Source organism: Plecotus auritus, assembly GCF_963455305.1.
Source record: "Plecotus auritus genome assembly, chromosome: 6".
NCBI lineage: Eukaryota > Metazoa > Chordata > Mammalia > Chiroptera > Vespertilionidae > Plecotus > Plecotus auritus.
The window spans coordinates 75753350-75774154 of NC_137773.1; the positions used below are offsets into that span (position 1 = coordinate 75753350).

At 38.7% G+C, this 20805-nt stretch overlaps 1 protein-coding gene across 1 annotated transcript in view; it reads left to right on the plus strand.

Annotated features, from left to right (window-relative positions):
• GALNTL6 (polypeptide N-acetylgalactosaminyltransferase like 6) overlaps positions 1 to 20805 on the plus strand; it is a 1018136-nt gene that overhangs the window by 879576 nt on the left and 117755 nt on the right. Inside the window, exon 8 of the mRNA XM_080673354.1 lies at positions 17274 to 17391. Within this exon, the coding sequence (XP_080529480.1) occupies positions 17274 to 17391 (118 nt within the window). The remainder of the gene's footprint in view (positions 1 to 17273; positions 17392 to 20805) is intronic.

Consider the following 20805-nt stretch of genomic DNA (forward strand, 5'->3'; position numbering starts at 1 on the left):
TTTGAACCAAAACTGTAATGTTAACTTGATCTTTTATGTTTCTGCTAACCTGTATTTCTTCTTTATCTGATAATTGGATTTGTGCCCATCCCCCTTCACTCACCACATCACTAAGTCCTGCCAATTTTACTTCTTACATGTTTATTCCATCCATCACTGTTTCTAGAGCAATAGCAAAAGTGTGTCATCATGCCGAAACCGGTTTGGCTCAGTGGATAGAGCGTCGGCCTGCGGACTGAAGGGTCCCGGGTTCGATTCCGGTCAAGGGCATGTACCTTGGTTGCGGGCACATCCCCAGTGGGAGGTGTGCAGGAGGCAGCTGGTCGATGTTTCTCTCTCATCGATGTTTCTAGCTCTCTATCCCTCTCCCTTCCTCTCTGTAAAATATCAATAAAATATATTTAAAAAAAAAAAAAAAGTGTGTCATCATCTCTCATCTAAACAGCTATAACCCCCAACTGAGTTTCCACTTCAGTATTGTCACCTTCAAACTTACTCTCTACACTGCCATCAGAGTGTTATACCAAAAATATGTATGAAACCTGAATACATTACTGTCCTGGTTAAAATTCCTTGGTGGTATGCAGTCACTTACTGAGATTATAAACCTGGGATTTGTAAACCTTCTTTGTTTAGCCTTCCGATAATATTTATAATTTCCCATGAATCTTTATGAGAATTATGAGTAGATGTGCATTTATTTGGAGAAAGACCACATACAGCTTTCATCAGTTTCCATGTCCCAGTAAAGAATAAGATGAAAAGTTTTAACCAAATTCATGTTCCATAATATGGTTCACAAGACCCTCAGCATTCTGACCTCTGCCACCTTCTCTAGCCTCGCTCACCAAATCTCTTGGCTTTGTACTCGATTGTCCAGCTTTAACCAAATTCTTGTATTTACACACACCATGTGCTCCAACCCCACTGGGAACACATCATGCTATTCATCTCTATGTGCTTTTGTCTATTCTGTTTCTTCTGCCTGAAATGTACTTCTTCCCTCTCTTGTCTAAGCCCTGCCCATCCCACTGTCACACCCAAGTTAAGGTACATAGCCATCTGGTGATACCATAAAGTGCTGTATACACTCAATCATTTCCCATATCACATTGTTTTGATTCAATGTCTGTCTTCCCCACTAACCCTGAACACCACAGGGACAGAGAGGCTACTGTTCATTTTTGCATCCTGCATCCAGTATCTTGAACATAGTTCTCAGTAATTGTTGCATCAAACTACAAAGGCGTGGACTATTCCTAGACCATCTGTTAGGTAGCTGATGAAAGAAGTCCCTAGCAAATCTCAATACGTGTTATGGATTGAGTGAATGTCTGTGTTCCCGCAAAATCCGTATGTTGAAATCTTAACTCTCAACAAGGAGGTAGGGTCTTTGGGAGGTAATTGGGTCATGAGGATGGAGTCCTGATGAATGGGATTAGTGCCCTTATGAGAGAGAGAGAGAGAGAGAGAGAGAGAGAGAGAGAGAGAGAGAGAGAGAGAGAGAGACTGAGACTCCAGAGCAGGGGTCCTCAAACTTTTTAAACAGGGGCCAGTTCACTGTCCCTCAGACCGTTGGAGGGCCGGACTATAGTTTAAAAAAAAAAAACAACTATGAACAAATTCCTATGCGCACTGCGGGCCCGGGACAAGTCGGCTGCTAAGCAGGACAGGCAGCAGCACCCAGCGGGCCGGATAAATGTCCTTAGCAGGCTGCATGTGGCCCGCGGGCTGTAGTTTGAGGACCCCTGCTCCAGAAAGCTTTTCAGCCTTTTTTCTGTAATGTGAGGATGTAACGAGAGGTAGGCAGTCTGCAGTCAAGAAGAGGGTCCTCACCAGAACCCAACAGGCTGGCACCCTAATCTCAGACTTCTCTGCCTCCAGTATTGTGAGAGAGAACTTTCTACAGTACTTGTCTATAGTACTTAATTATAAGTTAAGTACTTGTCTATAGTACTTAAATGACTAAGGCAACATCTTATAAAATCGATGCTACAAAAGCCAATATAAATAAACATCTTCATTATTGGGAATTCTGAAGGATTTAACCAATATATCCTGTAGTTATCCCAGCCCACAGTTCTAAGTGCCTTTATTCCTCCAGTTTTCAAAGAAAGAGTGATACACTAGAGAGTGTGTAATAGATGTGGCAACCCAGAAAGTTTTCCCATATCCCCTGCTTCTGGTAACAAACCCTGCTGCACTGACCACAGAGACGGGCTATATTCCATCTCATGCTTTGTAAAAGGTAAATGCTTGATCCAAGCAAAGCCCATCAAATTTCTTTTCTGATATTGACATAAGAATATACCGAAAAAATCCTTTAGTATCCTAGGGTTGCCAGATAAAATGCAGAATGCTTGGTTAAATTCAGATAAACAACAGATAAATATTGTAGTGTAAATATGTCCCAAATATTGCATGCTTACATCACTAAGTTTTGAAGCGGCTTGTTACACAGCAATAAATAATGTAGCATAGATTTGGTGCCAAGGATTCATTTATTCTTTGTTATTTTGAAAAAATTTTTATTAATTTGAAACAATGAGCATAAATTCTTTAAAGAACTATTTTAAATATCACCCAGGAAGTTAGGGAAGAGAGTATTTGTCAAGACCAAAGGGCATTTCAAACTTGCATAAGCAAGAAAGAGATCAAAGGACCTCCACGTGGTTTCTCTGTGTGGCCTGTGCTTCCTCCTACTCCAATGGCTGCAGTGTTGGCTGGATTCTCATGTGGTAGCTCAGAGCTCCAAGGTCACATGTCCCAATGAATGAGATAGAAGGCATGTGGTCTCTTACAAGCCACGTTGGGAGCCCATGGGAAGTCAATTTGCCATATTCCATGGGTCAGAGCAGGCATAGTCCCATCCAGATTCAAAGGCAGATCATAGACTCCACCTCTCAATTATAGGAGGGTCTAAGGATTTGCCAACATGTTTGAAAACTGCCACAGAATGTGAGAGAAGCAGGGATAGACACAGACACAGAGCACAGCGGGGGTGTTCTTTTTCTCTCCTGCAAGATATAGTTATATGACTTCTCTGTGGATAGGCTTGACCTGGAGGGAAAAATGAAATAATGCTTTTATATGGATTTTTTTATAAATTATGGTTATAGCCTTTTTTCTTAACATCTCTTTTCCTTAGTCCCTGTTTTCTTTTAAAAGAATTAAGGTCATTAAGCAGGGGCTAGATGTACAGTGTGAATTTATTAAAAGGTAAAGGTTTGATAAGGGGTATTAAAAATCTATGCCAATTCTAGACTGATATAAATACTAGGAAATGAGACCAAAATTGCCTTTGAGTTGCAATCAGTGCCCCAAAGAAAAGGCATATTTTGCATTCCTTCCTAAGACAAAGGAGCAATGTTATCACAAGAAGAAAATGTCGCATGTTTATTAAATAAATGAAGCATAAAACAAGCTTGCCTGCAGTTTCATCCAGGCTTGGATTTTAATAACTAGCATTTATCCCTTGAATGAAAAGTTATATTTGTATCCAAGAAGAAAAGCTCCCCACTCTGACCTTGGGATTTTCAGCTCTGCACAGTCCCCATTGCTGAGGAAGTAAGGGGTTGACTCTGCCATTTCACAGTATCACTGTGTTCCTTTGGATGTTGGTGTTGATGGGAGTGATGAGAGCCTGGAGGAGCAAGGGCAAGAGCAATGAGGGAGAATCACTCCAGGGATGAGTGGCAGAGTGTAAGGGAAGGTGGAACCTGAGAGAGTAGGACAAATAGGAGATGAGGAGCTTAGGGACGTGCACTCATCCACATTGTGGAAAGATCTCAGGGTACATCTTATCAAAATATGGATTTTAAGAGGGGGTGAAAATCATGTTGGAATATAAATAACAGAAAACAGGAGGGCTTTGGGGTCTCCTGATAATGTTATGAAATCTGACCTGTATTTTATGTAGGAGGAGCAAAGTGCCTTTGTTGGGTCCATACTGGGATTCAGAGACTGGCTGTACTGGTGGGCTGGCCAAGTAATAGGCGTAGGGCTGACAGAACTTTTTTTAAGCTAAAGAAGGGTGGAAGATGTTTTGGTCTATAAGGGCTGCTATAAAAAACACACCCATAGACTGAGTGGCTTATAGACAACAGTTCTGGAGGCTGGAAGTCCAACATGAAGGTGCCAGCATGGGCAGGTTCTGGTAGAGGCCCCTTCTGGGTTGCAGACTGCCAGTTTCTTGCCGTGTCCTCACGTGGCAGAAGGGACAAGGGGATTTCTCAGGCCACTTTCATACAGGCACTAATCCCATTCATGAGGACTCTGTCCTCATGATCTGATCACCTCCCAAAGACCCCGGGTCCTAACACCATCACCTTAAAGGTTAGGTTTCAACATTGGAGGTTCGTGGGGAACACAAACACTGAGACCACAGCAGAAGATGTTGGAGAACAGAGAGGAGAATAAATAAAAGCTCAAGGTAATGGATTAGCATCTGCCCGCTGTCTGGCCTGAGAGACTGGTTGTTCGCCCCTGTGGAGAGCAAGGTTAATTTCAGAAGCAGAAAGAGTTGTGTTGGTGAAAGACTGAAATTCTAAGCATGAGCAGTGTGGCTTTTGAGCTCACCTGCAGGACAGGTTACATGGCATGAAGCCTAGGTCCCAGGGCAACCTTCCCCTGACAGGCTCATTTAAGGGAAGCACCAGCAGACTAGGACTGGGGCTGGTGGAGCAGCTTTCTCATGGAGTGGGCTAGTGTCAGGCACAAGAGCCAAGAGACTTAATGGGCTGGAGCAGAAAAGCATACACAGATTAGCTCCCTAGGGCACTGTTGACATCTCTAGGGATGCACAGAGAACTGAAAAATTCTAGTGGGCAGGAGGAGAGTGATGACAGATGAACCCAAAGTCGTTTGGAAAAACCACTATAATCTGATTATTTAGTGTTGACATGACCTTATTTGTCCCTGCAGGCAGGGAGAGTGTGTGTACGGCATCTAGATTGCAAGAGGAGAGGATAAATAATTAAAACTATAATATGTGTAATATGAAGCTATGATTAAGATCTGTAGCCATTTAGAAATGAATAAACCCAATAGGAATTTCAGGATGATTCTACTGAGGACATAATTTGGAATATAAAATGAAATCCAAAATGAAACTCGGAGCCAAGTTTCTGATCCCTCACACAGCTCAGAGAGAAAGATGGACAGGAAGTGACTTAAGAAAATAAGCTGTCACATTTATACTTTCTATGTCCCCAAAATTCCTTGGAAGAGATTTCACTGGGGGAGACCAGATATATTCTGCGTTTTGAGGATTGGGGTATAGGTGTTCCCTATATGTTGTTTAGCATGCACCTACGTAAAGGGCAGGATTACACACAGGGGAATCCATCCATCCACTCACTGTAGGACTAAAGAAAGGTATTTTTGGAATAGTCAATCTGTTCCTCATTCTTGGTTGGCCTTCCACTTGCGCGCGCAGCGCGCGCGCACACACACACACACACACACACACACACACACACATTTTAGACCTCAGAAGAGTTATCGAAGACACAACATGTTAGTCACATAACAGAAGACTAAGATTGAAGGAATATTTAGCACATTTTGTCCATTCTCCTCCTGTACCCACTGAGCCAGTTGTTGATGTGCCTTTTGACACCGGGGGTTTTCTATTTCGTCTCATGTTAGATCAGTGCCAACCACTGAAGATATAAAGACAGTAGGAGCCTGAGAAACTTCAGAACCACCAGCTTAATTGGAACATCAAACCAAGGCCATCACATGATCTTTATGGCTGTTGTCTGGTTTAATGCCCCATATAATTTGTGCTGACATCCGTAAGATTCCTTCCTCCATCAACTCTTTAGATGCATTCACAGGGTGGTCTGCACTATGCTAAGTATGAAGTAAGCAGCAAAAAGCATATTCGATTTTATAAAACCTTTTAAATCATTACACAGTATTACATGTGTTTATGTTTGTGATTAAAAACAAAATTACAAATCCTGGCACAAAATAGTACAAAATGTGTGCTATAATTTATCATTTTGTTTTTCTCCTCATTGTATCCAAAAAGCTGAAGAGTCATAATCCTGCCACCTGCTTTTGGATAACTAGTTGGCCTTGATTCCTTTTCTACCAGTTTTTTCTAAACATTAACATTTGCATTTGTAAATCTAGAAAAATAGAAAGCTTTTCTTTCCTAAGGAAAGGCTTTCACTTTTCTCTGAGGAGCTATGAAAAGCAGTTATGCATTGCAAAATATCCAGGGTACTAGTGGAGATAACTTGTTTAAAACACCTAAAAAAATAATTCTATGTCAGGCAGACCTTAAAAATTAGGAAACTCACCAAAATCCTGTCTCTATCAAGAATTCTTATCACTTAACAGTAGCATAATGAAATTGTTATAATATATCCTCTTTAAGAGCTTGGAATTCAAAATGATATCTGTTATCAGCTGTCTATGTGTGTATAACAGACCACCCCAGAATTTAGTGGTTTGGAACAGCAAGCATTTTGCTGGTTCACAATTCTGAGCAGCAGAAATTTAGTCTAAGTTCCACTGAATGGTTCTCCCACTGGTCTCACGTAAGTAGCAAAAACAATTGAGTTGGGTTGCCTGGGACATTCAGGTTTTAACACTGAGAGTCCAGCCTCTAGGACAGTCAGTCTCAAGCAAAACAAACAGGTCAACCTACACCCGAGGTCACGAATGTGGCAGGAGTCATCTGGTGACTCACTGGGAGCCAGAGGGTCTAAGATAGGCTACATATCTAGCAGTGGGTGCTGACTGTCAGCTGGGCCATGTTCCTCCATCAGGCTGGCCCAGGCTCCTTCACATGGCAGCAGGCATCTAGTAGAAATAGGAGGGAGTGCAATCCCCAAGGGCAAGGCCTCTGCTTACACCACATTTATCTAGATCAACTAAGCCTGTGGTCGGCAAACTGCGGCTCGCGAGCCACATGCGGCTCTTTGGCCCCTTGAGTGTGACTCTTCCACAAAATACCATGGCCTGGGCGAGTCTATTTTGAAGAAGTGGTGTTAGAAGAAGTTTAAGTTTAAAAAATTTGGCTCTCAAAAGAAATTTCAATCGTTGTACTATTGATATTTGGCTCTGTTGACTAATGAGTTTGCCGACCACTGAACTAAGCAATGTTACATGGCTAAGGAAGTCAGTGTGGGAATGTACCACACCAGGGCACAGATACAAAAAGCCAGGAATCACCGGGACCACTATTGTTACAGTCTAGCATAATGCCATATACTAGTACATTCCAGGCGTCCTCAAACTACGGCCCGCGGGCCACATGAGGCCCGCTGAGGACATTTATCCGGCCCACCAGGTGCCGCTGCCTGTCCTGCTTAGCAGCCAACTCGTCCCGGGCCCACAGTGCGCATAGGAATTTGTTCATAGTTATTTTTTTAAACTATAGTCCGGCCCTCCAACAGTCTGAGGGGCAGTGAACTGGCCCCCTGTTTAAAAAGTTTGAGGACCCCTGAATCCTGATTTTGTTCTTTGTGCTATGTTTAGAGACCATCTTCTACTTGGTAAGTCAATGAACCCCTCACTCCTAGGATACAGTCCAAGTAAAGTAGAAAGATCTCTGCTGCCACTTGCTCCTGTTTAAAATAAAAATTTAAATTAAAAAAATAAGTTTAGCAGTCTGGTGCAGCCTAGTGGGAAAAGTGTGAAGTGCAATGATCAGTGATGCTAAGGCAATGATTTTCAACCAGTGTGCCACAAGAATTTTTAAAACATGCAGTGTCTGATCATTTAGTCAGGGGCAGTGACCTCTTTTCCCCTTAGGTTGTCAAAAAAAAAAAAGTGACAATGGACAATACAAAACAATCAAACGGTGTAAATGAATCAAAATGATGCCTATTTTTCATCAGATCGGCAAAAGGTATAATATATGTTTTGGTTTGCCACAGACTTGTAGTAATTAGTTTGTGTGTGCCATGAGATGAAACTGTTTGAAGTACGCTATGCTAAGGCATAGATCCCAGTCATGTGTGCCGTGGGACTTCTCAGACAGCAGAGAGTAGAGAGGAAGCTCAGTTTACTGCGCTCTGCTAGGCCTGGGTCCCCAGTGTTAAAACTCTCTATTTACAACTGCTCTTTTCCATTTGTATGTTATCAGAGCCATTTCTTCCGTTAAGCATCCATAGCGCCAAGGTGGATGAGTCAGGAGAAAACTTAGCTTTTTATGATTGGAATTAAATTTTTCCTGGCTTTAATTCCTTTTACATCCTGGCTTTGAAAAGAGGACCCCTTTCTCTCAACTGGGCATCTACTTCATTCTTTGCCCTTGGGAGGACCACATCCTTGCATACCAAAGACTTACATTCCTCCCTCATCCCTCTAGTCCTCAGTACACAATAAAAAGTCAGGAAATTATACCAAAAAGAAAGGTGATTTTTTTTTTTGCAACATAAATCATACAATTGAATTTATCTGTAGTTATTTAGCCAGCCTTTTCAAAATTCTAATTATGTAATGATTGAATACTTAGAACAAAATTGTTAGAAAAAATATTGTTCTAATGTGTACTATCATTTTAATCAATAATTGAATTCTAGTTGAAAATAATTATATTTTAGCTGAAATTGTTTGGAGTCATGGGCCAACTAAAAATTGCTAGTTACATAACTGAAAATTATGTAGTTCATCTCTGTGTTGATTGACTTGGGTTGATTGTGCCATTTTATTACTGATCAAATTCACAGTGCAACCCACATGTCCAGGATTCTCTTGTGTACCACTAATATGAATGGAAATTGAGAGCCAAATTATTTTCTAAGAGGCCAGATTGAAGTTTCTTTTAGATTTCTGGACCAAAGATATTTTCGTGTATTTTTTCAATGTGATATTTTTTATTATTCTAACCAATAAAGAACACATAAACTGTATTAAATTTTAAAATAACACTTTTTATTATGCAAGAAAATGCAAGAAGCTAGGCAAAAATCTGCTAGAGAAATTTTTTATTTTTTTTTAACTCCACCATTTTTTTCATATATGGGGAAAAGAGTGAATATGTGAAATGGAGAGTATTAGGATGATCAGCAATTCCTTATAATGCCATGGGAATCATGGGATGAGGCTTCAAGCATTTAGACCTATATCCTGGGTTAGCAAAGACAACCAACTATATACCCTTTGAAAAATACATTTGCAAATGAGAACATGAAGAGTGTTTCAAAATAAAGAATGGTGCTAGTACACCTGTACATTATGGCCTCATGAATTAAAGTCAGCAAAGTTTAGAATATAAAAATTGATGTAGAAAAATAAACTAGTCTACCATAAATAAAGAGGAGAGCATATTTATTACCCAGTTCAATAAACTTAATATAAAATAGGGGAAAAATGATTTCCATTAAGTTTAGGAAAGTTATAGTTCTATGACCTGAAGAATAAAGAATCTTCCATAGGAACTTGCTTCATGGTTTCATTAATTTTAAAAGGCCTCCCAAGGATGACAGGCTTTTTTTAATGGCAAAACTCAAAACTTGATTTGTGATATTATGAGTGATACTCATAAAGTACATTAATATATTGACAGTTTCATGGACACAGAGCCAATATTTAACATGTCTACAGTGTGTTAGCATTCCCAGGCTAAACCAGCAAGAATTTTGGGAAGGGGGGCCAGGAATATAAAGATAAATGAGAGAATGTGGGAAATGGGGCCAATGGGGAGAGTTTCAAGCAATTAATATTTTTAAAATAGAAAACAGAAAGCAGAAGAACATGCTAAAAATAATAAACTGCTCTTTTTCATTTACACTGAGGGGGAAATAATGTGACACATTTAACATTTTTTACTCTTAATATGTGAGAAATATAGTCATTTTTCTTCTCTTGTCTTCAGTGCAAAATTGCATAATAGTAAACTCATATTTGTATGGTGAGGTAGGAATTTCAATCCATAAACTCAGTTGTGCATGAAATTTCACAGCATTAAATTTTCTTCAGAGCTACGTAAATCCAACTTTGAGTTTTCCTCACCAAAGTAGTAGGAAATTCAGTCTGTCTTCTCATAGCAATTCCCTCTTCTCAGAGAGGGCAATGGTTCCAGAATCTTACTTGGGCCAAATTATCAAAGTTGTCATCCTGATTGTAGTTGTCAGTTCACAGTGTTTGCCACCAAGACCCCTACTGCCCGAGCCACTTGGTATGTTCAAATCTAGAAATTATGCCAATTTATACAAAATAAAGTTTGTCAAGGTCAAGAGTCTCAGTGTGTGGGTATAGCCTCCCTACATGTTCCACACAGGAGGTCACTGACATCTCCAAGGGCCCCTCCACAGAGCAGGGTGAGGGACTCCATCACTCTAGCACTTGACAGCTTCTGATGGGGAGTCTACCTTTCCCTCTCCCCTCTCTCTGAGATATCTCTTCAGGCTTCTTAGGCTCCCTTAAAAATAGGATTGCCTGGCCAGTGTTGCTCAGTGGTTGAGTATCACTGGTTCCATTCCCAGGCAGGGCACATGCCCAGGTTGTGTGGGCTGGATCCCCAGTGGGGGGTACATGCAGGAGACAGCCAATCAATGTTCTTCTCATTGATGTTTCTATCTATCCCTCTCCCTCTCTCTCTGAAATAAATAAAAACGTTTAAAAAAATAGAAGGAGCAGCTTCCATTAGTCTTTTAATAGTTTCTTGTCCAACTACAGAAATGACTGAGGCTGATGTCCTGGCTTGCTTTGTGATTGAAATGAGAATGGTGGTGACGATCAAAGGGAAAGAATACATGGTGATTAGTTCATTAATAATTTATTGTGCTATACTGACAATGCCTATTTCATATACCAGTGGAACTTTTAGCACCCACTCTGTGTGTGTGACACTGGGCACTTTGCATGCAAGACAGGCCTTCTTCCATTTCTTGTTACTATTCTTCTTCCCAACACAGGGCCTTGGTATAGCATCTTTTTTAGCCTCAAATCCATCCTTCACTCCCCTTTCTTTCCATGTTTTAAAGCCATTTACCCTAGCCCTAGCCAGTTTGGCTCAGTGGATAGAGTGTCAGCCTGCAAACTGAAGGGTCCTGGGTTCTATTTCGGTCAAGGGCACATGCCTGAGTTGTGGGCTCGATCGCCAGTAGGGGGCATGCAGGAGGCAGCCAATCAATGATTCTCTCTCATCATTGATGTTTCTCTCTCTCCCTCTCCCTTCCTCTCTGAAATTAATAAAAATATATTAAAATAAATAAATAAAATGAACAAAATGTGTAATTGGAGTTTCTGAAGGATATGAAAGAAAAGTAGGGGCAGAAAGAATAATGGAAGAAATAATGATCAAAATGAAAACTATATCTACTAGATCCAAGAAACTCAATTAATTCCAAGTAGAAAAAACTATACCAAGTCATGCCATAATAAAATTCAATGATACAGAGATCTTTAACATAACCAGAGGAATAAAGGCTCATTATGTACAGAAAAGAAAACAAAGATAAAAATAACATTTTTTCATGGGAAACAATACAAGTGAGAAGAAAGTGGGCAACATGTTTAGAGGACTGGAAAAAAAATCTGTTAACTTAGCAATAGCCATCTACACTTTTTAAAGATATTTTAATGATGTTTTTAAATATGCAAAAGATAAAAGACCCCATTACCATTACACTCCCACTACAAGAAATGTTAGAAGAAGGAAAGTAATTCCAGATGGAAATGTAGATCAAAACAAAAGAATTAAGAAATGAGAAATGGCCCGGCTGGCGTGGCTCAATGGTTGAGCATTGACCTATGAACCAGGAGGTCACGGTTCGATTCCCCGTCAGGGCACATGTCCCTGGGTTGCAGGCTCGATCCCCAGTGTGGGACATACAGGAGGCAGCCAATCAATGATTCTTTCTCATCATTGATATTTCTATCTCTGTCCCCCTTTCCTTTCCTCTCTGAATTCAATAAAAACATATTAAAAGAAAACAACCTAAAAGTAGATTGTAAAAAAGCAAGATGCAAATATATGCTGCTTAGAAGAAAAACACTTTAAATATAAAGACACACTAATTTAACAACTAAAGTAAAAAGATATAAAAAGTTATAAATACTAGTGTTTAAATAATATAAACCTAAAGAAAATAGAAGTGGTTACAGTAATATTAAGTCAAAATACAGGCTGTCCCAAAAATGTATATACACTTCAACAGCTGATAGCTCAGTTTTGAAAATTAAGTCTATTTTAATAAATACATTTCATTAAATGTATTCTAATAATTTTTTTAAATTATTCACAATGTGTGTATACATATTTTGGGGATACCCTGTAGATGTCAGAGCAAAGATTATTACTAGGGATGAGAAAAAGTCTTTCATAATGATAATGAGGTCAACTCATCAAGAGCACATAAAAATCCTAAACTTTCATGCCTATTAACAGAACTATAAAATTCATGAAGCAAAAACACTGATAGAACAAAAAGAAGAAATAAACAAATCCAGAATCATAGCCATATGTTTCAATCCTTCTCTCAATAATTGATGGAACAAGGAGACAGAAAATCAATAAGAATATAGAAGACTTGAACACTATCAACCAACTTTACCTAATAAATATTTATAGACCACCACTCAACAGCAACAGAATACACATTCTTTTCAAACACATGTAGAACATTTACCAAGAAGGCCATATTCTGAGCCATTCCAAAGTATATTGTAAGAGGATTCAAGTTATACAAAGTATATTCTCTGGCCATAGTGGAATTAAATGAGAATCAATAACAGAAAGATCTTAAACAAATCACCAAATACTTGGAAACTAAATTATATACTTCTGTATAAAACATAGGTTTTGAAAAAGAAAAAGAAAAATTAGGGATTATTTTGAACATAATGAAAATTGGAATACTACTTATCATTTTTGTATGTGGAGGATTTTGATAAGCAGACTTAAGGGAAATTTATAATATTAAGTACCTACATTAGAAAAAAAGAAAAGTCTCTAATCAATAATCTTAGCTTCCAACTTGAGTAACTAGGAAAAAAAAGCAAATTAAATAGAGTAAGTAGATGAATTAAAATAATAAAGACCAAAGGGAAATCAATGAAATATAAAACAATAGAGAAAAATCCTTTAAACCAAATGCTAGTTCTTTAAACAAATCAACACAATTGATAAAAATCCATTAACAATAGGGAAAACATTAGGGAAAAATCCATTAAACCAAGTGCTAGTTCTTTAAACAGATCAATACAATTGATAAACCTCTAGCCAGACTGACTATGAAGAAAAAAGAGAAATGACACAAATATGCTCAACAGCATGAATCATTATAGAAATGAAAAACAAAACCATAGGAAGATGCCATTATATCCCTGTTATAATACTAAACTTCAAAAGACTGTTCGTATCAACTATTGAAGAGAATATGGAACAACTGGAATTCTAACACTGCTGGCAGAAACATAAAATGATACGAACACTTTGGAAAACAGTTTGGCAATTTCTTAGAAGGTTAAACGTATATGATCTAGTCATTACACAAGAGAAATAAAAGAATATGTCCACACCAAGACTACACAAAATTCATAGCAGCTTTATTTGTAATAGTCCAAAACTGGAAACAACCCAAATGTTCATTAATAGGTGCATGGATAATCAAACTGATCTATTCATGCAAACAGAATATTACTCAGCAATAAAAAAATGAATGAACTATTAATACATATTACAACATCAATGACTCTCAATGGTGTCAAATATAAGAAGTCAGACCCCCCCCGCAAAAAAAAAAAAGAGTACATAATGTATGATTTCATTTGTATAAAAATCTAGAAAATGCAAACTCATCTATAGTGACAGAAGGCAGATCAGTGGTTGCCTACAGGAAGGGAATGAACAAAGGGTGGAGGGTAGGATTACAATAAGAAAACTTTTGGAATGGTAAATATGTCCTTTTTCTTGAATATGGCGGTGGCTACACAGGGATATACATACATAAGTCAAAACTTACCAAATTGTACACTTTAAAATGTGTACTTCGTTGTATGTCAACTGTGTCTTAACTATGATATTTAAAAGATTAATGAACAAATATGAATAATACATAAATAAATCAAAGGCTTGTTTCTTATCTGTCATTCATACTAATCAATATAGGGTACACTGCCTGACTGGCGTGGCTCAGTGTTTGAGCACTGACCTATGAACCAGGAGGTCATGGTTTGATTTCTGGTCTGGGCACATGCCTGGGTTGTGGGCTCATGCAGTAGGCAGCCGATTAATGATTCTCTCTCATCATTTATGTTTCTATCTCTCTCTCCCTCTCCCTTCCTCTCTGAAATCAATAAAAATATATTTTTAAAAAGATTATGTTCTCTCTTTAAAAATATATATATAGGAAACACTAATTTAGTTGGGCCTGGTAAAAATGATCCATTTGAATGTATTTTATTTTCTCTACAATTAATCTAAAACATGCTGCATGGTTTGTTTTTTATAAACTTACTAGAGGGCTCGGTGCATGAAATTTGTACTCTGAAGGGGGGTTTCCACCAGTGCACAATCAGGGTCGGGGAGGGACACGGGAGGTTAGCCAGTTGTGGAGGGACCACAGGAGGACTCCAGGGCATGTCTGGCCCGTCTCACTCAATCCCAATAGGCCGGACTGGTCAATGCATGTCATAGCAAGCAGTTGAGCGACCTTAGCATATTATGCTTTGATTGGTTGAATGACCGACCAGAAGACCAGACACTTAGCATATTAGGTTTTTATTATATAGATTAAGAAAACAAGATATTGTATTTCCAACAAATTACTTACACTACAAAAATCACTATAATACTTTATCTTGCCCAGTATCTATATTAATTCTGTATCTATGATAATTCTAGTTTCGATATTCATTTTGTACAGTAAATTTTGATTCACTTTGGACTTCTATTTTGCATGATCTATCTATATATATATATAAAGATATACTATGCAAATTAGGCTGGGACGCTGTAACGGGTCATGACCGGACAGGAGGAGGTTGCGTGCGCAGGTGAGCGGAGACAGAGACAGAGACAGGGGGCCCTGCCCGAGCCAGCATGGTGGCTCTGGCAGCCAGAACGGATATAGGCAGAGGGGCTGAGGGGGCCTGGGGCTGGTCGAGCCACCACGCCGGCTCGGGCAGCCCCAGAGCAGACACAGGCAGGAAGGCAGGGGGGGGCCTGGGGAGGAAGTCAGGTGCGGGTCCCAGCTGCCCATGGCACCAAACAGGCCTGACTCCTGCGGCAGCCAGCACTGCGCCAGTCAGGCACAGGTCCCAGCCGCCTGTGGCACCGGTCCAGCTTGACTCCCGTGGTGGCTCGCCGGGGTGCCTCCTCACACGGCAAGAGGTGCCTCCTCACACAGCGGGAGGCAGGGCACCTTCTTGCACAATTTCAATCACGTGCTGGGCCTCTAGTATATTTATATGACTTAAGATCTTTCTATTTGTGGTTCAGATTGAGAATGCCTGATCACTTACACCCAAACCCTACAAAGTAAAGGTTACACTGTAGTAATGGGTCCACTGGGAGCTGCACCCAATACATGTTACAGTCCCAATTTGTTCCAGCTACAGTTGTAATTCACCTCTAAAATTCAGTGCATGGAAAACAGAAAAAGATTAGGCTGCTGGAAACAGGGAACATTTGATTCTAGAATTTTTTTATAAATATAGTTTTATTGACTTCAGAAAGAAAAGGAGAGGGTTAGAGAGATAGAAACATCAATGATGAGAGAGAATCATTGATTGGTTGCCTCCTGCACTCTCAACACTGGGGATGGAGCCACAACCCACACATATGCCATGACCAGGAATTGAACAATGACCTCCTGGTTCATAGGTCAATGCCCAACCACTGAGCAACACAGACTGGGTTAGGATTTTTATTTCAAACAAAATAAAAAACTGCATGAGATTCTTTATGTTATTTTTTTTTTCATCCTGCTCACTTCTCAGGAGAAAAATAAATCCCTCTTCCTGCCATGTAATATTTCCATCTTCATACAGTTTACTACACATTTAAAAAAAAGACTCTTAATTGAAGTAGTCTAAGTACCATCTCAACATGCAAAGTCATTGACATATATAATGCACTTAAATTCAAGTTTAAATTCAAGTGCTACGTTAAACATTACCAAAAGCAAGTCTTCAGTGGGCCTGTAAATTGGTGTGTCTAATATGTACACATATTTTAAAATGTATATCTTCAACATTTAATGTCTTGTACTCTTATTGATAAAGATCCTTTGCTTCAAAAACTTTTTCAAAACTCACAAAAACTGTGCTGACAATGTTCGTCTGCATAGGGTATTCTCTAATTATTTTATATCTACATTTATGTAGCTGTCTCTCTTCACCACCAAACATTGAAAGAAAACTGTGTGATAAAGAGCTCAAATGTTTTGAAATCAGAGGACCTTGGTCCCAGGGCCACCACACACTAGATTCAGCCTTGGGCACTGCTTTTAACTTCTCTGCCTCTTTCTTCAGACAGGACATAGGGATGATATTTGTATGGTTGCTATGAGGATCAATCAAGGGAATGGGATAAAGCTCTTAGCCAAGAGCCCAGCTCATAGTGAGATTTCAAAATACAAGAGCTACCTTTGAACTACAAAATATTTTAGGGCAAGACCCATTGAGTATAAATTATCCCATTATAGAGCAACATGTGTACAATGCATCCTAGCAGGAGTAGAATATTGAAAAATTATTTGACCAAAAGGAATATTTCTTAGAAAAGCAGAGAAAATCTAAATTAATTAAACTAAAAAGACCTAGTTTAATTCCATCTTTGGCATGTTAATTAATTCTGATGTGTTATTATAGTCCAACTATCTATATGATAGTCTGCAAAATGGACATGACCTATAATTGGCAGATGCTTGGTGAGTGTGTACTGAGAGATTTAATCAAAGACATTGTCTACAGCAGCAATTTCTATACTTTTATCTGTCTGATAGGATAAGATCCCTTTCACTTTGAGGAAAAACCATAAAACTGAGAGATATTTCTCAATATAACAGTCATTAATCGTCACATATTTCTCCCTAATGATAAACATATGGAGGAAGTGTGGCTCTACAGGACATTAGTGGCATTAGGACCTGAACTGCAGAGTTTAATGCTCATGAGAATTCCAAGAGCATTTACAGACCATGTGAGAACCTTAAATCCAGTTACAGAAAACGAGTGCTAAAAAGTTCCATGCCATTGACAACTGGGAATGTCTCGAATTTGCTTCTTTTTTTTTTTTCAAGCAAAACACCATTGCCCCTGATATTCATTGTTCTTTAAAGATTATTTTGTTTATTCCACAGGTCTCCTGTGATGGCTGGAGGTCTCTTTGCTGTGAATCGCAAATGGTTTTGGGAGTTAGGTGGCTATGATCCAGGTTTAGAAATCTGGGGAGGAGAACAGTATGAAATCTCTTTTAAGGTAAGCCACCAAGATCCTCTTCACACTATATATACATAATTTTTACAAGTCTGATAGAATGTTATTTTGTTTTATGACCTACTAGAGGCCTGGTGCATGGATTCTTCGTGCACCAGTGGGGTCTCTTGGCCTGGCCTGTGGGGATCAGGCCAAAACAGGCTCTCTGCCATCCCCCAAGGGGTCCCAGATTGCAAGAGGGTTCAGGCCAGGCTGAGGGACCCCACTGGTGCATGATCAGGGTGGGGAGGGACCGCAGGAGGGCTCCAGAGCATGTCCGGCCCGTCTCGCCCAGTCCCAATCGGGGCCTATTGGGACCAGCTGCTGGAGAGGGACCACAGGAGGTTGGCCAGCTGGGGAAGGACTGCAAGAGGGCTCCAGGACATGTCTGGCCTGTATTGCTCAGTCCCACGGGGCCAATCAGGGCCGGGGAGGGACTGCAGGAGAGCTCCAGGGCATGTCCAGCCCACCTCACCCAGTCCTGATCGGCCGGACCCCAGCAACAAGCTAACCTACAGGTCGGAGCATCTGCCCCCTGGTAATCAGTGTGCATCATAGTGACTGGTTGAATGGTCAAACGGTCAGAGGGACAATTAGCATATTAGGCTTTTATATATATAGATGTTGTGAGATGACAAAAATAGACATGCCATCTTCCCAAGTCAGCCATTGAATGAAAGAGGCTACTTTCTTCTAATGTTTCAGTGAGACATAGCCATGCCATAAAAGAAATGCAGAATATAAATAATTCAAAACCCCATTTGCAGGTTGGAAACTTGTTTTGCCAACAGACCTAGTATTCCCCTGACCAGTGCATTCCTTCTGAGCACTTAGAAAGATAGATAGAAGAATTAAGATGAAAGAAAGCAAATGTATTTGAGCTTTTGCCCTTTCTATTCTAGAAATAGTATTTCACATTTTGATCATAACCAGTTATTCCAAAATTTCAATAATAGAAGAGTAATTTTGAAATATGAATCACAAATGAAGGCTACTTTTATGGAATTCCAAAATAAGCAAAATTTTTAAACTTATTTTTTTCTGAAATTGCCCAAGTATCTATTTGCTTTGACCATAAACACTCAGTAAAATTATGTGCTTTATCATATAGATGTACATGATAGAATATCAAATAAATGAAAAAATTATTACCACAACATGTGAAGACCATAAAAGCAAAGCAAAATTAACTGTGCAAAAGGGTGTACTCCAAACCACCAATATGTTTTTTGTTTCTAAAAAGCAGTCTTATAACAGAAAGAAAGCATTTTCTTTTTTCACATCATCATTATCACAATTTATATAAAAGATAGATTGATTCTTGCAGGATTTATCATATAAAAATATCTTATTAAGTAAATCAACTTTTTCTAATTATTGCCATTATGAAATCAAACCAACTCTGGCTGAAAAAAACCAAGTATTGTGAATATAGTAAAAGTCAGACAGGAATCCAGTTAAACTTTTTGAATTGATGTATAAAAAGAAAATGATTAAAACTGATTTTCATAGAACTGTAACAGCTATATTCAATGTATTAATAGAAATGATTTGTTGTCCTAAAGAGTCATAAAATAAATATTCACAAAGAGATGCTCAGGAGACATGATTCCAGGCTTCAAGCCATCTAGAATTTTCCATCTCACTATGCTGGCAGTAATCCTTGAAATGCTATTTATTAAATTAGTGCTTTTCTTTCATCATCTTTCAAACACATCTAATGTCACATATAAGCTACATTTTTTTCTTAACCTTTTTATAAATACATGGTTTAAAATCCTTGAATTTACCAGGTGTCTTTTGAGTTTTTCTGTTATAGCTGCACAGTTATCACATTGTATGTAACAACCATAGAAGTCATAATGATAAAAATAGCATCTACTACCTTTGCCTGTACCTTAGTGACATGAGCCAAAAGCTAAGTGCTTTATATGCATTATCTAATTTAAAATCACAAATCTAACAAGTAGGTATGATTCCATTTTACAGATGAAGTAGGTATGATTCCATTTTACAGATGAAGAAACTGAGACCTAAGGTTTTAAAATATTTTTAGATTCAATTATTTTTAACTTTTAAAGGTTAAACTACCCAGTGCCAATTAGGCATTAAAATGCTCCATTCCTGCCTAATTGCACAGATGCAGGATCATGAAGTTATGTGACTTTCATATCTGCCAAAACCATCCTAAGTTCATTGATCTCTACCTAATGGTTCCTTTCATTGAACAGAGGCAAGTGACTTCACTACATGAGTAGTCTAATAGCAAAGCCACAAATGTTCTGCTGACCCTGGCAAAATACCACTAGTTAGCAGATACTGCCTAAAGCCGGATGCAAAGTTTACAATAATACCTTCAACTGGAAAAATCAAAGATAAAAATGGCCTTGCTTTATTTGTGCCATCATCAGAATTCAAGGGATTCTTTTTACTTTTCAGAGTTAAAGAGATTTCTTTTTCTTAAATTATCTTAATTACTGAATTTTTTAAGTTTAAAATATAATTAAGAAATTTTCTAATTAAGCATGAAATGCCTGGTTTTGACTAATGAACTGGATGATGGATAAATTGCTATCAGACAGCAGAGAGTCTGCAGGATATACATTCGCATTGTAAAGCACAAAAGCATTTTCTAGACCAACATAAACTTGCACCTCCCACTTCTCTGTCACATGTATCTATCACATCTCTTTGGGGTGACCTGAAATTTTATTACCCCATTTTCAATATTTTAAGTTATCTGTCATTCTGAAGGATATAATTGGAATGCAGCCCTGTCAGCTTTGTCTAGAAACCATGGCAACAGTGCTGGAAGTTCAGGACTAAATTGCCCTAGATTGTTTGGTTGGAATGACAGCTTCTTTGGCAACAGCTATGTCTTACAGGGTCCCATTTTAGACATATCCCTTCATTCTTCTCACTATTGTGTGATGACCTTGGGGTTCCTGTCACTACTTTTTAGTATTTGTAACATGAGGAAGACAAACTTAAAAAGCATAGGTAGAATTTGCTTTGAAGCAAGAAGAATTTTCTCCATGTGCAAAAAATCTAAAGAATTGTACACAATATATTGGTTAAATGGTATTATATGATACCATTTAAAATTAAAGAGAAAAATCAAATATCTGAGTTTTTTGGCATATTCCATAAATTGTGATTGGTTTTACAGGGTAAAGCACTATAAGATATAAACTGGTCAGCACTTAAGGTTTGGGAAATATGTATGGATAACTGAGAGTCCGCTAGTGTGTTTCACTCCATACTATAGAAAGTATTTGCAGTCTAGAATTTAAAAGCTCTAATTAAAAAGATTTCTGTCTATGGTTGTTATCAGACATCTTTGCTAGCTGTTTACCTTTCAACCAAAGAATCATTTCACCAAAGTTGATGATAAGATTCCATCACTGAATAAAAGTG